This window comes from Xenopus tropicalis, chromosome 8, assembly GCF_000004195.4.
Source record: "Xenopus tropicalis strain Nigerian chromosome 8, UCB_Xtro_10.0, whole genome shotgun sequence".
Lineage (NCBI taxonomy): Eukaryota > Metazoa > Chordata > Amphibia > Anura > Pipidae > Xenopus > Xenopus tropicalis.
In genome coordinates, this window is record NC_030684.2 from 81,595,027 (window position 1) to 81,610,012 (window position 14,986).

The 14,986-nt window shown below is 40.1% G+C and overlaps 1 protein-coding gene across 1 annotated transcript in view; it reads left to right on the plus strand.

Moving 5' to 3' along the window:
• Nucleotides 1-925: 925 nt before the first annotated feature.
• The window catches only part of plekhg2 (pleckstrin homology and RhoGEF domain containing G2), a 75,291-nt gene continuing 61,230 nt past the window's right edge, over nt 926-14,986 (plus strand). Inside the window, exon 1 of the mRNA XM_002938593.5 lies at nt 926-1,243. Coding sequence (XP_002938639.3) covers nt 1,158-1,243 — 86 coding nt within the window. The 5' untranslated portion in view covers nt 926-1,157. The remainder of the gene's footprint in view (nt 1,244-14,986) is intronic.

Genomic DNA, 14,986 nt, shown 5'->3' on the forward strand with positions numbered 1-14,986 from the left:
GGAGTGGAGGGGTGGTGAGCAGGGGATGCCAGGACAAGTAGTATTGCTTGGAGTGCAAGTACTTTGTGGCCCAGAGGGGCTGCTATACAATGCCATAAACAGTCACACTTTTTTGGCCTGTAGGGGGCTGTTTAGGTCTCTGTGTATTTAAAATACCAGGGCTTTTTTTGAAAGATCTGGATCTGTGTGGCACACCACCATTTTGGAGATAGGTGGCTACCACCTTTTTGGAAAAATATATTGGCCTTATACTTTTATATTTTTCCCCTATTAATAACATTGGCTTCAAGCACCATTTTTACTTGCCAGCCTGGTAAGGTATGGACCAGGTGGCAACCTCACTACATACCAGCCTTGCAACTGGCAGCTGGGAAAGTGCATACAGTAATAGGCCACACAGTGTTAGTAGAGTCAAGCACCTTAGCTACTACATGTGATACATTATCTAGCAAAGAACAAAACAGAGGTCATTATTTATATCCCACATTTAGGGCTGCCAACCATGCCAATTCTTTGTTATGAGAATGTACATATGGGCAATATTCTAACTGATATCTCAAATAGAGAGTTGTAGGTTAGCCAAAGGGAAAGGAAAGGGGGTTAAATGCTGTGTTATAAGTTGTCCATATTTTACTGATTTACTGATAGTGGGCAGTAGTGGAACTGCAATTCCCTTTTTATTAGGGTACTGCCACAATAGCAAGAGAATTACAGTATAATTACTGCGTTCTTTTCTTTAATTGGTATGAAAAGGCAGATGCCCGGAGCTGTGTAGGCTTGGAGACTATTGGAAGTGGCTGCTCTGGCACCGGAGTGGTTAAGAACAGCAGGAAACTTTCCACTTTCCCCTCCTGTTTCAGACCAGTCTCACCCCTCTCAGCTGTTTCTCCCTCCCCTCACTGCTCCCCTCTCTCCCTCCCTTCCTCCCCCTCTCTCCTTCTCTTTCTCTTTCCCCTCCCTGCCTGATTACACAGCCCCGGCCCCTGATTTCCTCTGATTTTGGACTGTTCCTTTCTCATTGCAGAGACAGCAGTCCCGTTCCACTGTGCACAAAGGCAACATGTTCCGCCTGTCAATCATAAGGTGTGGGATGTGGAAGCTGGATTAGTGGAACGGGTCACTTACCTGGAATTTGGAAAACACTTGAAAGAAGTCGGATGTGCTTTGTGTCAAAGGATGTAACTTTGGGCAACTTTCAGCCAGGGGACCTTCCTGCTTGGCCATTAGGTGCTGCACAGATCGGGTAAGTCCAGCACTGCATGGTACAACGTTGGACAAATTAGTAAAGGTTCGATTTTAGATACAGAGACCTCTGCACTTGTGGCTGATAAAGATGGTGATGTTTTGAGACATCATTTTAGGAAGCTGGCAGGGCTCAAGTAAACGGTCAGGGCTTGGCATCTTGTTACTGGAGCTTGGCAGTGAGAGACAATGTGGAGACAGGGCACAATCCTTTGGTCCAAAGTGAATGACATGGAACCCTCATCACATTCTCAGTCTAATCTCACACATGGAGTGAAGAGATGTCACAATGCTAAATTGGTTTATTGCTTGTTCTGCATATGTGAGATCCCTTACCTGCTTATTGGTCTTGCTTTATGGGAAGGTGTGAGCACAGAAGATGGCAGAGGTGCCAGTGTCCCCTGTTTATGGGCTGGAATTATTTTAGCGTAGGGGTCAAAGAACAGGTCTCAGCATAAGATGTACGGCTGTGCCCTTGCATCACAGGTGAGGTATTATTTCCAGGGTATATTTTAAGGGTGTGCAGTCTGTAGCTCCCAGCAGCTGTAGATTTGCAAATATCAATATCACACTCAGTGCCATAGGGGATTCTAGAAGTTGTAGTTCAGCAACAGATGAAAGTGCTAAAGGCTAGACCAATGCATGTATTCCTCCTACCTCAATAATGGGGCCCGGCCTTCATTACTTGGGGCCCCACTTCTCTGACTCTAGCTTGTGGATTTTGGGCATGGGTGTCTACCTGGTGGCACCCTGATGTAGAACTGTCAAAATGCAGCTGCAGCTGATCGTTGTGAGCTGTAGTTAAGCAATACCTGGAGGGAGTCAGTTTGAACATACTAGATTTCACAGAATATAATTAATTCCCAACCTTGCTAATAGCTCTCGCTGGTTTTATAAAGAACCTTTATTGTAATGTGTCCTGTGCCTCCTTGTGTAAACTTTGTGCGCGCAGCCTTCCTCCATCCATTGTTCTCTCACTGGCCCTGTAACTTTTGGTGAGTGCCCTCCCATCCTCCCATACAAGTCTTTGTACTAACAGCAGGGGTATGGAAAAAGTTATATCTGCTCTTCCCTTTAATTTCAGCCATTTCACTCTCTTGAGCTTGGAGTTTTTACGCAAACTTGTCTTTAGCTATTATTTACCATTTACTTCTAGTATTTGTGTGACATTATAACTATAATTGAAACAGCCACCTTTCCTACCAAGAAGGAAAAGATCCGAATTATCAGTAAGTTCATAAGGTTAGCCCTGTAAGCATGCAAGACTCAGTCCTCATCAGAGGTAGACAAATTCTATAAGTGGGGGATATAGCCCATTAACATATAATGTTGACACCATAGCACCCCAAATCATTCAATCCAGAACAAAAATGATGTTCAGATTACATAACTTATTTACTGCTAAGGGTGAGATTGGCCTAGGGTTTGGGTTAGACTTAACTTTGTTTCCTTTTAGTAAAATTTATCTGCAGATATAATGAGCTGTATTATTGCAGGAGGAGCTTTAACTGATTTAAATATGATTATTGTAACAAACCCTGAACAGCTTGGTGACCTACTGACCAGCAGGTTAAGACTGATGGTAAACAGGTCAGGATATTCTCATCTGGTATTTTTCATCCAGTTTAGAAACGCCCAAATCTGCCCATATAATTTTATACAAATTTGTGTTTTTCAAGAAACAGAATAATTGTGTCACTGAATATGCTTAATAGATTCCTGACTGTGTTCAGTCATGCAATGGTACAATTTATCTTACTGAGATATTTCTAGGTTTTCATTCATTTGTGACCCCTGAAGATGATTTTCCTATTAACTTGTATTGCCTGTGTGGTAAATTAATTTCTGTGAAGAGGAGAACAGAATAAAGGAGGATATAGAAGGTTAATGATGTAGAACTGTGCTGTCCAACATATTACATATAGTGGACCAATTATTTATCATAAAACATGTTTGAGAACCAGATCAAATATAAATGATGATATAATTAAATTAAATTTATGGAGCCTTTGAGCAGACTGGGGCCATAAAAAAAAGCCTTTGAAGGGCCACATCCAGCCCAACGGGCCTATAGTTGTACAGCCCTGATGTAGATGAACAAGGTTATAAAAGGTGGGTTCTGAGTAATTCCATGGAAGATCTACCTTGGTGACATGGGAACAAGGGCTTAGGACCAGGTCCTCAGTCTATAAAGCAAAAAAGGGCAGAGTTTGGTTTGGATATTACCTATGTATCAGTGATATATAATGAATAGTTCTGTATTTTCAGCTTTAAGATTCTAGTCAAGGGACTAACCTTTGTACTACTTGCTTGAGTTTCGGGTTCCTCATATCCTAAATTGCCTTGAATCAAAATGTGTATTATTTGATCATTTGTTGACTTACAAAGGATCTGTGTGCACAGAAGTGCGTGTAAGGAGAAAATAGAATATTGCCCTAGAGACTTTGCAGTCTAAATGAGAATGTGTGCTAAGGAGTTACTAAAATAAAAGGCCCTGGGTCGGTGCTCGGCGGATGTTGAGAGGTCGTGCATTCCTAAGGAGTGGGATAATCAATGAAAATGTTTGTAGCCGTGAACGGACCATAAAAGTATGCAAGTGGGGAAACAGAAGACAAGTGTGGAGCGAGAAGAGACCAGAGAAGGCGGAGGAGTGGGATTTTCCCATTCTTATTCCCCAACAATCTTTTTTTTCCCCTTCACTCATTAGAGCCAGACTGAATGTTAGGGAAAAGTCTGCTCCATAACAGTACTTAGATGTTCTGCAGCCCACGCTATATGGGATTTCAAGGAAGTGTAACTTTTGGTTTTACCTCTCTAGGGACCTGGGAGAGCCCTGAACTGGACAAGGTTACTAGGTCACTATGTAGCACTGACAGCAATTAGCAATTTGAAACCCTCGGGACACAAGGAGATTTTGTTTTAAGCAGGTAAAAGTTCAGCAGCAAGATGACTGTATGTAAATGCAACAGGAGAAAGTATTGGGGGGCTTCCCAGATTATGGGGTCCATGCACAAGGCATTGGAACATTAGTGCTGTAGCATGTCTGTATTGAAGCATCGTCTCAACTATTTTCTACAAAGACAGAGAAAATATGAATATCACAATATGCAATGGTGAATTTCAGACAGAAAATAGTATTTTTGGGTCAAAATCCATGTGGGCAAATGGGTGCCATTAAAGTCAGTGGCTGTTTCCACAGGAGGTTTGGATCAGTATTGGCGTTTTATTTGCTGGCAGAGAAAATGGCAATAGTGGCATTAGCCTTAGGTCCATGGTACACTGGCATTCAAAACACCAACTCCCGCTGTCACAGGACAGGGACAGGTGAACCATAAGGGGTTTTGAGATTCATGTATCATGTGCTGGACATCTAAGACTCTTGTTTTATTCTGTAACTCTTGCATGTGCCGGTGCTTTTCCATGAGAAAAGTTGCAGCATTCAACTGATCCTGTGGGACTTAAATTGATGCCCTAGAAGGGAATGCTCATAAAATTAGTGCTATTAATAATATTTATATTGGGCCTGTGCTAACCAATCTCAGTGTTTATGGGGCTTTTCCTTCCCCAACTAATGGCTTCTTTTCTTCTGTGTGAAATGTCCTCAGCCCCAGCTGTATGTGTTTGGAAAGCATACAATATTACTTACACATTCCATGGCAAGAGAGAAGCAACTTTGGGGTAAAGTCAGACTTGTATAATTGTTATGTCTATACAGTCCTTGTTCAGCCTATGTAAGTCAGAAGGCAGATACAGTAACTGCATACTAGTCTGCCAGAGGTATGTTTATGCAGAACTGGTAGAATTCTGCTGTGCTCAGGGTACACATAATGTAGTTCTCTAATGTTCTATAGAGGTGTCGGGCACATAGAACTTTGCAAGAGTATCAGGCATAATTAATGAAAAATGCAGGCAATAAACTCATAAAACCAGGGTTTAACTTTTCTTTTTTTTTTTTACCCTAATTAAGCTGAGGGAATCAGCATAACGACTGATTAATAAACATTTGTATTCCAAATTCTAATTACTTTTTTCTTATTGGAAAAGAAATATATTTGAATAAAGAAGATCATGGAGACCCACCATAAACAGCATGGGGACCCGTTATTGGCTCCAGATCCACAAGTTTATTATAGCACTAAACTAAGTTTACATAGGTGCAGGGCTGAATACAAACCTTTGCACAACAGATTTTCATCTCTACAAATCTTTCTCTTGGCCTCGGGATGGAAAAGTGATGTAGGAGTTGGTAATTGCACTAAAACGTTATAGTTACGTCCATGAATTTCCTGGCTTTAAATCACCTTATTCTTAACCTTACAGCTATTAATTCACACTTACCTCCTTTATGTCCTTTGTATTAACATAGTAACATAGGTTTAAAAAAGGTACATGTCCATAAAGTTCAAACTGTCTATATAAAACTTCACAGCTCTCACTTTAAACAAGGCTTTTCAAATATTAAAATGAAACCTCCTTTCTCCTAATCGGACTGGTTGCCCTCATGTCTGCTGGAAGGACCTACTGGTAAATAAAGCACTAGAGAATTTATTATAGGATCCCCTTATATATTTATACATAGTTACAATATCCTTCTTAAGCGCCTCTTCTCCAGCTTAAACAGGCCCAATATTTCTTTATAACTGAGACTTTCTATACCCTTTACCAGCTTAGCTGCCCTTCTTTGGACCCTCTCTAATCCAATAATATCCCGTTTAAGCATCTTCCATTACTTTGTAAAGGGGAATAATGACCTCCAGCGAATCTAATCCCATTTTACAGCTCAAGGTGGTTGTGATAGACAAAGTAATATGTGCATCATTATAAAGAAGCACATTTTCTGTAATGTCCCTTATTGGCTTCTTCTCAATTGCCCGCAATTGCTGTTTACTAGTGCTTTTATAAATTTTGCAGCTTTTGAGAAAGTGGCGTGATGCCACGAAACGCGTCAAGCGTATAACCCTTATTTTGACACTCGCACTATGTGTTTTTAAGTGAATACAATAAACAGTGATTTTATGCAGTGATGTTGAAGTTGCTCCGTATATTTTGAGTTTTCTTTTATAAATTTTGGTTAGCATGAGTCTTGTGTCTAATTCCTCCTAGAATGACTGCTATTTCAAAGGTAGTTTGATGTCATAAGGGGGAATGTCATAAAAGTTGATAACAGGAAAATTATTTGCAATGCAAAAATATATGGCTCTGTGGGAATAAATTTGCTGTTGCGAGAATTTAATAAGGGCTTTGTGAACGCAGAACTGTTTAGCGACCACTTCTGACAGTGGAGGAAAGTTTGTGAATTTTGTTGTTTGTGAAAGTTGCACAGTGTATCTAATAAAACTTCTTATTGAAAAATGTGAAGGGCTTTCCACCGTCGACTTCTATTGTTGCTGGTGGAAAGCTTTTTCGAAACGGTTACTTGCCCGCGATAGCAGAGATCTATCTCAGCGACTAACTCGCTCTGTGGGTTCATACCCGAAAGGAGACCTGTTACTCAGACATAAAAAGTTGTATAATAAAAGTCCTATGAAAACATGCATAACTGTTATAATTGTATTTAAAAATCTGAGCTGTCAATCATATATTGTCTGCCCTGCAAAATTATGAAAATATACCCTACCATGAGTATGCAGTTCAGTTTTGGGCTCCAGTCCTTAAAGTAACAGTTCAGTTTAAAAATGAAACTGGGTAAAATGAATAGACTGCCCAAAATAAACAAATATTTGTCATATAGTTACATACCTCCCAACATTTGAAAAATGTAAAGAGGGACAAAAAGAAATGCTGCGCATAATTTTTTGACCATGGCCATCTTTATGACTACCTCCCAAATGCCACTCCCATTTTACAAAATTTGCCAGGTTATTTAAAGTTTGAACACATTTCTGGGGGTTTGGGGTCTTGTTTTATGTGTTATTACAGTTTTGAAGGTGAAGTTGTCCTTTAAGCTGCAAGTCTCAGTTCCCCCAAGAGACCTGTTTATCTTATTAGTTACAATTGTATCAAAGTGCAGGTGTAGCTTGTTGAGTTTCTGGGCTCTCTGCCGAAAGCTACTTTTTAAATTAAGTTTGTTAAACATTGTATCCTTTTTAGCATTCAGTGCAGGATCAGTGCAGGAGATCAAAAGGATATGAAGGACAAAAATGTAATCTTTAAAGGCTGGAGTTAGGCAAAAATGTAATCTATAAAGGCTGGAGTGTCCAGATATAATAGCCAGAACTCTTCTTCCTGCTTTTAACTCTCTGACCTCTTAGTTTGTCAGTGACTTTAGGGGCCACATGGAACATAACTGTTCACTGTTAGTTTGTGAGCATGCATGTCAGATTAAAATACAAACTAACTGTACAACAATTATGTCCCATGTGCCCCCCCTTCACTGGCTACTGACTGCTAACAGCTTAGAGAGTTATAAAGGAGGAAGTAGTGTTATGGCCATTATGTTAGACATCTGTCCAATCCATTCTTTATAAATTACATTTTTGAAAATTATTTTGCGCAGTCTATCTATTTTGCCCATTTTCAATTTTACACTGAACTGCTCCTTTAAGAAGGATATTAATGAGCTGGAGAGAGTGCAACTAAATTTGTAAAAGGAATTAAAGAATTAAACTATGAGGAAACACTGTCAAGGTTGTGGTTGTTTTCTTTGGAGAAAAGGTACACGTGAGTGGTTATGATTACTTTAGAGGACATTGTAGACAGAGGGGATCTTTTTTCATATAGAAAATAAAAGACTACCCCTTTAGACTTGAACTAAACTTTAATTTTCAGTAGTCTAAGTGGTTCTTTATGGAGAGGGCTGTGAGGTTGTGAAATACCATACCAGCTGATGTTGTGATGGCAGATCAGGGTCGGGCTGGGCCAGTGGGGCACCGGGGAAAAACTCAGTGGGCCCGCTGGCCCAGACCCGATCCCCACTGGTGCTCCCCCTGGCCTAAAGATCCCCCTCTCCCAACAAGCTACGGTAAGAATGTCCTGGGGCAGAAGACCCGGTAGGCCCTGCACCCCCCACTATGACCCTGTGGAAGATTCTATTAATGCCTAGTTAGTTAGTAAAGATAAGTGTATATAAATTTTGTTGTAGGTAAGTGTATTGATAGGTCAGCATAATATATATATGTACTGGGGATCATTTAGAGGGGTTGAATTTGATGCTTTTGATGACTTTTGTGTTTTTTTCAACCCAAATTAACTTCCTAACTATGTAACTGTGAAAAATCCTTTGATAACTAAGCTCAATCATTAACATTTGATTGAAATGTTTCTATAAATGTGAAAAAATTAACCTGTTGAAAAAGACTCAAAATCTTAAAGGAGAACCAAAGAAGTAGGCTGGAAATGTTGCACCGCAATGCACTCAAATTGCTCAGAAATGTATCAGGGAATAAAAGTATGGCAATGTGAAATAGTAATCCGTGCTTAGTCTTCTTTAGGGAGCTTGGAATGCTAACAACTATGTGTAGCATCTCATGGCCCATCTGCAAATCCATGCGCCCTCTGATAGCTTGAAGACAATTGTAGTTAACAGAAGCATGACATTGGCATCCCTATATAAACCTGAAATAGCAATGCACAAATTACAGCCCTCCATATTTCAGCCCAGGGTTAAATTAGACACCATGCACAGTGCAAGTACTGCAAGACCCTTTGCTTTGTTCCTTGGCAATGCTGGGCTTGCTTTCATTTATGTAACCAGCTCTAGCATCTTTGTATTATGAAGAAAACATGTTTTTGCAGAATCATCTTTAACATATTGGGATGCGTTAGTATGTGGTTTTTTTTTTCTTTATGTATTACTGTTTGAGTAATTCAATTGAATCTAATGGATTACACTCAGATTTTCTTTACATAAATGTAGCACCAGTCTGACATTTCATATTTCTTTAAGAATTTGCTGACATTCAATTAAGCAGACCACATAAAGAATAATAGGAAATAATTAATGATACTCTCTATATTATAGTGATCTCCAACTTGTGGCTCACAAGCAGCATGCTCACCACTACTTTTGATGTTGCTCCCAGTGGCCTCAAAGTAGGTGCCCATTTTTAAATTTCTGGCTTGGTGGCAAGCTTTGGAAGTACAGATACACTGTTTTATTCCAAGCAGAGCACCCTGCAGGCTAGCAGTGCACATGGGGCTGCCAAATAGTCAATCACAGCCCTTATTTTGTATCATCAAATAACTTTTTTATGCTTGTGTGGCTCACCAACACTTTTTACATCTGAGTGTGGCTCACAAGTAAAATAAGGTTGGGCATTCCTGCTCTATAAAATGGATTATTTTATGGCAAATAGTATAGTAATGGGCGACTTAACAAAGCAGCACTCATGCTCATGTTAATATAAGAATAAAATCAAAATTGAATTTAAGTATTTGCATGGATCACTTATTAATAATTTATTAATTTATTAATATTGATCTAAGCAAGATTAGGGTGCAGTTACTTACCGCGCACTCACCCATGGGTGGTTTGAGCCCAGTTTGTATGGCCTCTGGCTATGCCTCAAGTAATCCATAGGCTGCTGAATGAGTACAGCTATGTATTTGTCTGCCAGTGCTGTTATTTTCTGTTATTTATGTAGCACCAGTATAGTCTGCAGCACTTTACAAATATTTACATCATTCACATGAGTTCCTGCCCAGTGGAATTTACAGTCTAAAGGTCCCCATACACGGGCCGATAGTAGCTGCTGACATTGGTCCCTTGGACCGATTCGGCAGCTAATCGGCCCGTGTATGGGCGCTTCCAACGGGCCTGTCCGAGCGATATCTGGCCTGAAATCGGCCAGATCTCGATGGGGCAGGTTAGAAAATCTAGTCGGATCGGGGACCGCATTGGCTCGTTGATGTGGTCCCCGGACTGACTTTACCTATGCCCATCATTATAATTCGATCGTTTGGCCCCAGGATTGTAAGCTCTTTTGGGCAGGGCCCTCTTCACCTCTTGTATCGGTTATTGATTGCTTTATATGTTACTCTGTATGTCCAATGTATGTAACCCACTTATTGTACAGCGCTGCGGAATATGTTGGCGCTTTATAAATAAATGTTAATGTAATGTAATGTAAAGGGCCAAATGATCGAATTACCCTGTGGGGGATATCGGAGGAGGTCCGCTCGCTTGGTCACATCACCAAGCGAGCAGATCTGCCAGTGTATGGGCACCTTTAAGGTTCATATCACATTAATGCAGTTACATTTAAACAGGAGCCTGTTAACCTGTCTATATGTTTTTGGAGTTTGGAAGGAAATCCATACAGTGCTCAAGCCGGAACTGATCTGAGAGGCAGAAGCTATCCACTGAGCCACAATCTACCATATTAGTTTTAATTTACTATCCAATGACTGAATCCTACTTTGTGATCAGCCTGAGTTTCAGGGGTTTTTTAAAGGGAAAAGCTGTTATAGGACTAATACATACATTGAAATTTAGATTTCCTGATCTAAATTCAGCTTATACAGTGGCACTATTATGGGTTGCTGTATTGCTCACTCCTGGCAATAGAAAGTAAGCAATTTCTCCGTTGTTGCCATATTATATTCAGTGTAGTTGTTGCCATATTATATTCAGTGTATTGCAATGTCTAGTCAGTCTACGTATTTGTAGTTTATAAAGTTTTTCCAGACAGATTCCATCTCTCTCAGCATAGAGTTATTGATTATGGCCTTTCATATGAGACTAAAACAAGTGTATAAATAAGTTGGTGCATATTTCTGTCGTATGCATTGAATTATTTTTGTGGCACCTATTGGCATTAGCTTTTAGTCCGCTAGAGGCTCTCCCCACAAACATTTAACAGAGGTTTTCATGATATCTGATCTAAGAAGTATTTTTGGAAACATGTCAGATTTTTTGGACACAGTCTAATTGTTACCATATTTGGTTGGGTCAGAGAGCATGATCTGAATTTTTGTGTGGAAAAGAAAGTTCTCTGTAATGAAGGCCAAGGTGACTGTGTGTGTGCTACACAGCTCTGTGTTTAGGGACCCATTGCAGTTGTGATTTTGTTTGTTTTGAAACTGTGATTTGGGTGTGGGAGGCTTAATAGTGACTGAAATTGTAAAACAGTACTAAACAGAGAGACCTTTAGAAAAACTTTAAAAAGAAATATTTTCTGCATTGTTAATGTTAAAAATATTGAAATGGTATTAGCTATCACTTTAAAAGTGTCAATACCACACAGAAATCCAGAAGAATCCAGTTCATACTCTATCCAAACACGCACATTTATGCTTCTGAGCCTGATAAATGTATTCAAAGCGAACTGCAGTTTTTACATTACAGATAGAGGAATGCATTTAGACTTTGTTGTAATGCAGTGTTTTTTTACATTGTACATGTTTTGAATAGGACCCAGTAAGTTGGGATCATTTACTAAATTACATAATGCATAAAGCACAAAATATGGGCAAATTAAAAAAAAACATTTTTCCAGGATGCCTATAATGTCTACTTATAATGTCTACTGCTATCCTGCACATTTGCTTGCTCTGATTAAGATGGGTCAAAGATTTTAAAATTTTGGTGTGCAAGCCAGCACAACTTGTGCCCACCATATCAGGGTTGGTACCTGGGCAACCCAGGAGTGTCCGCCTTTACAGCAATTACCAGTGCCCTACTTATTAGTGCCTACTAGTGCAAAGCACAGTGAAGCCTATTACTTAATGCCTATAACAAAGTTGCATACAGCCTAAGGTCACAGTCACATGTGGTGTACTGTCTTTGAACCTGACTTTTGGAGGCAGGTGGAGATAAGCAGATCCAAAGGGCTCTGGCACACAGGGAGATTAGTCGCCCGCGACAAATCTCCTTGTTCGTGGGCGACTAATCTCCCCGAGTTGCCATCAGTTGCCATCCCACCGGCGAACATGTAACTCGCCAGTGGGATGGCACACGTGGCACGATTTCGGCAAATCGCCGAAAATGCCTCGCGAGGACACCCGGGGATTTGCCGAAATCGCCTGCGCAGCGTGTACCATCCCACCGGCGACTTACATGTTTGCTGGTGGGATGGTAGTTCGGGGATATTAGTCGCCCATGACAAGGGAGATTTGTCGCGGGCGACTAATCTCCCCGTGTGCCAGAGCCCTAAGAGTGTCTCTGTGCTATGGAAAGAAGATTCAAAAGATATAATTAACTGTGTGCTCTGGAATCCAGTGCAGATGGGTATTGTGATGTGCACATGCCCTAGGACCTAAGGTGTATGAGTAATGCTCAGTTTGGTGTCTTTTGTAATCTCACACCATCTATTCTTCTGAAGTAGAGTTTGTGTAAAGGCCCCCATACACGGGCCGATTTTTTACTGTCAAACAACCGATTCCCAAACGATCCGATACTATCGTTAAGTTATCGTATAGTTGATGGTGTGCGAACGATCGTCGGCCCGCTAATCGACCCGACATTATCGTCCCCAAAATCGATCGGCCAGGTTTAAGAATTTTAGTCGTTTAACGATAAAATCTGCCAGTTGGTGTGAGTGTCAGACATTTGTCTTCGAACGATTGTTCTCTGCGCATGTCATGACTGCCAGCAGCGGAAGTCAACAAACATAAATAAATAAATACTGCTTCCGCCACGACATTGGATCATACGTAGATGTACGATCGTACGTATTTTATGATAATGATACGATGAAATCTTTTGCAAATTATCGTTCCCGTGGATGGCATATCGTATGGAAACCCGATCGTTTGTCGATATAATCGTTCGTCGCACAACTAGTGAAATCGCCTCGTGTATGGGGACCTTAACACGGTGCAATTTTGGAATAGATGCAGATAACATTTTCCAGTGCTGTGTTTAACAGGTCACGTCCTTTAGCAAGCATCTTATAGACAGAAAATAATGCATGTCATATCCATAAATGCCACATACTTCAGTAACACAACTATTAGATGTAACCTAGAACTGTAAAGTAAGGTACATTGTCCTGCTGATTCCAATAGGTACCATGACGTCTTCAACATTATCCGACAATTTACAACACAAATTTAAATAATGGGTCTGGTCATTCTGTGACAATTTTATTATTTAATTATATAGTTCTGACACTTTATACAGCACTTTACAGAGATTGCTCATTGATTACACCCCAGTCTGGCATGACACTGCTCTAAATGAATAATACAATCTTCTATAGGATTCAGTGTTTATTCACAGAATAGGTGATGATAAGGAGCAAAGAAAATGTATATAGTATGTGTCATGGAAAAATCTATACCATAAAGGAAAAATCCATAACATAAACTAGGGGAAAAAATCAACAACAGTTTAAAACCAATTGGTTCATCTTATCTACCGTTTTTTTTCTTTAGTTATGTCTGGAATTCAACTCACTCATAGGAAAGCTGTGTTTATCCAAAGCATTTTTACCAGCCTTTCAGTAATTCTTTTTTATTGCTACCATTTTACTTTTAATCTTTACAGATTTTTGACTCGACCCCTTATTCTGTTTCTTTCTAGCTCAGTTAAATACTGTACCCCTATCTATAATATTTATGTTATAATAACCCCCATGCTCATTTCTATAATGGCCTGTCTAGTAGGACTTATTTATTATGGTGGAATGGGGAGTTAAGGTGACCATACAGGCTACAATTACGATCTTTCCCATGACCGTTGCTCATAGGAAAGATCATTCAACCATTCTACTAATGTTAAGAGTGAATCGTCAGATATGCAGGTAAAAACAAAGAAATTCAGACAATTTAGTATTAGCGTCATGATGTGCGGGCACCTTCAAAGAGCCCAACCAAAATTTTCAGTCCTGCCCGTTTAACAAAACGACCGATATCCAAGGCTTTTACTGATATTGGTCGCTTCATCTTCAACCATACACGCACCGATTATCATAAGAAACAATAATATCAGCGCGTGTATGGCCACCTTAAGGGCCGTGACACACGGGGAGATTAGTCACGCCACAACAAATCTCTGTTATCACGGGCGACTAATCTCCTCGCAATGCCATCCCACTGGCTAAAATGTAAATCTTCGGCGACTTTGGCAAATCACGGTGCACATATGCCGTCCCACCAGCGATTTACATTATAGCCTGTGGGATGGCATTGCGGGGAGATTAGTCACATGAGACAATGGAGATTTGTTGCGGCGTGACTAATCTCCCCGTGTGTCACGTCCCTAACACTAGCACAGTACTATGCTCTTGTTTTATTTTCAGACAAGAGTCTGTAACTTGTTTAGAGTTATCTTTCAGGGCCCCAAAGCAAAAGGTTTTTAGAAAGTATGTTTTTTTCCTGTGATATTTGCTGGCCCACCACCTTAAGATACCTGATTTGATTGAAATGGCCTGCTGGACCACCACCTTCAGATACCTGGTCTGATTGAAATGGCCCAACAGACCAAATTAAGGTTAATGGCACACAAGGAGATTTGTCGCCCACCAGTGTCAGACTAGGGTGTTAGGGTGCCCGTAAGTGTACAAATCAGGGAAGATCACAGCTAGCTACACATGTTAAGATTTTTAAAAGATCTTTTCGTTATTATAGGACTGTGCTTATCCTGAAACAATTGTTTAAAAGTATGATTTGTCCAATGAAAATGACAATTTCAAGCAAGAATGGTTATTTGAAGCTAGGAAAATGATCTGCTTGGTCCTGCAAACAATGGGCAAATTCTATTATTAACAATGAAAATTTTTAAACCTGGAAAAATCGCTAGATGAACGATCGTTTGGTATCCACTAACCTTACAATAATTTGTCTGATCACAGTGAAATTGGTC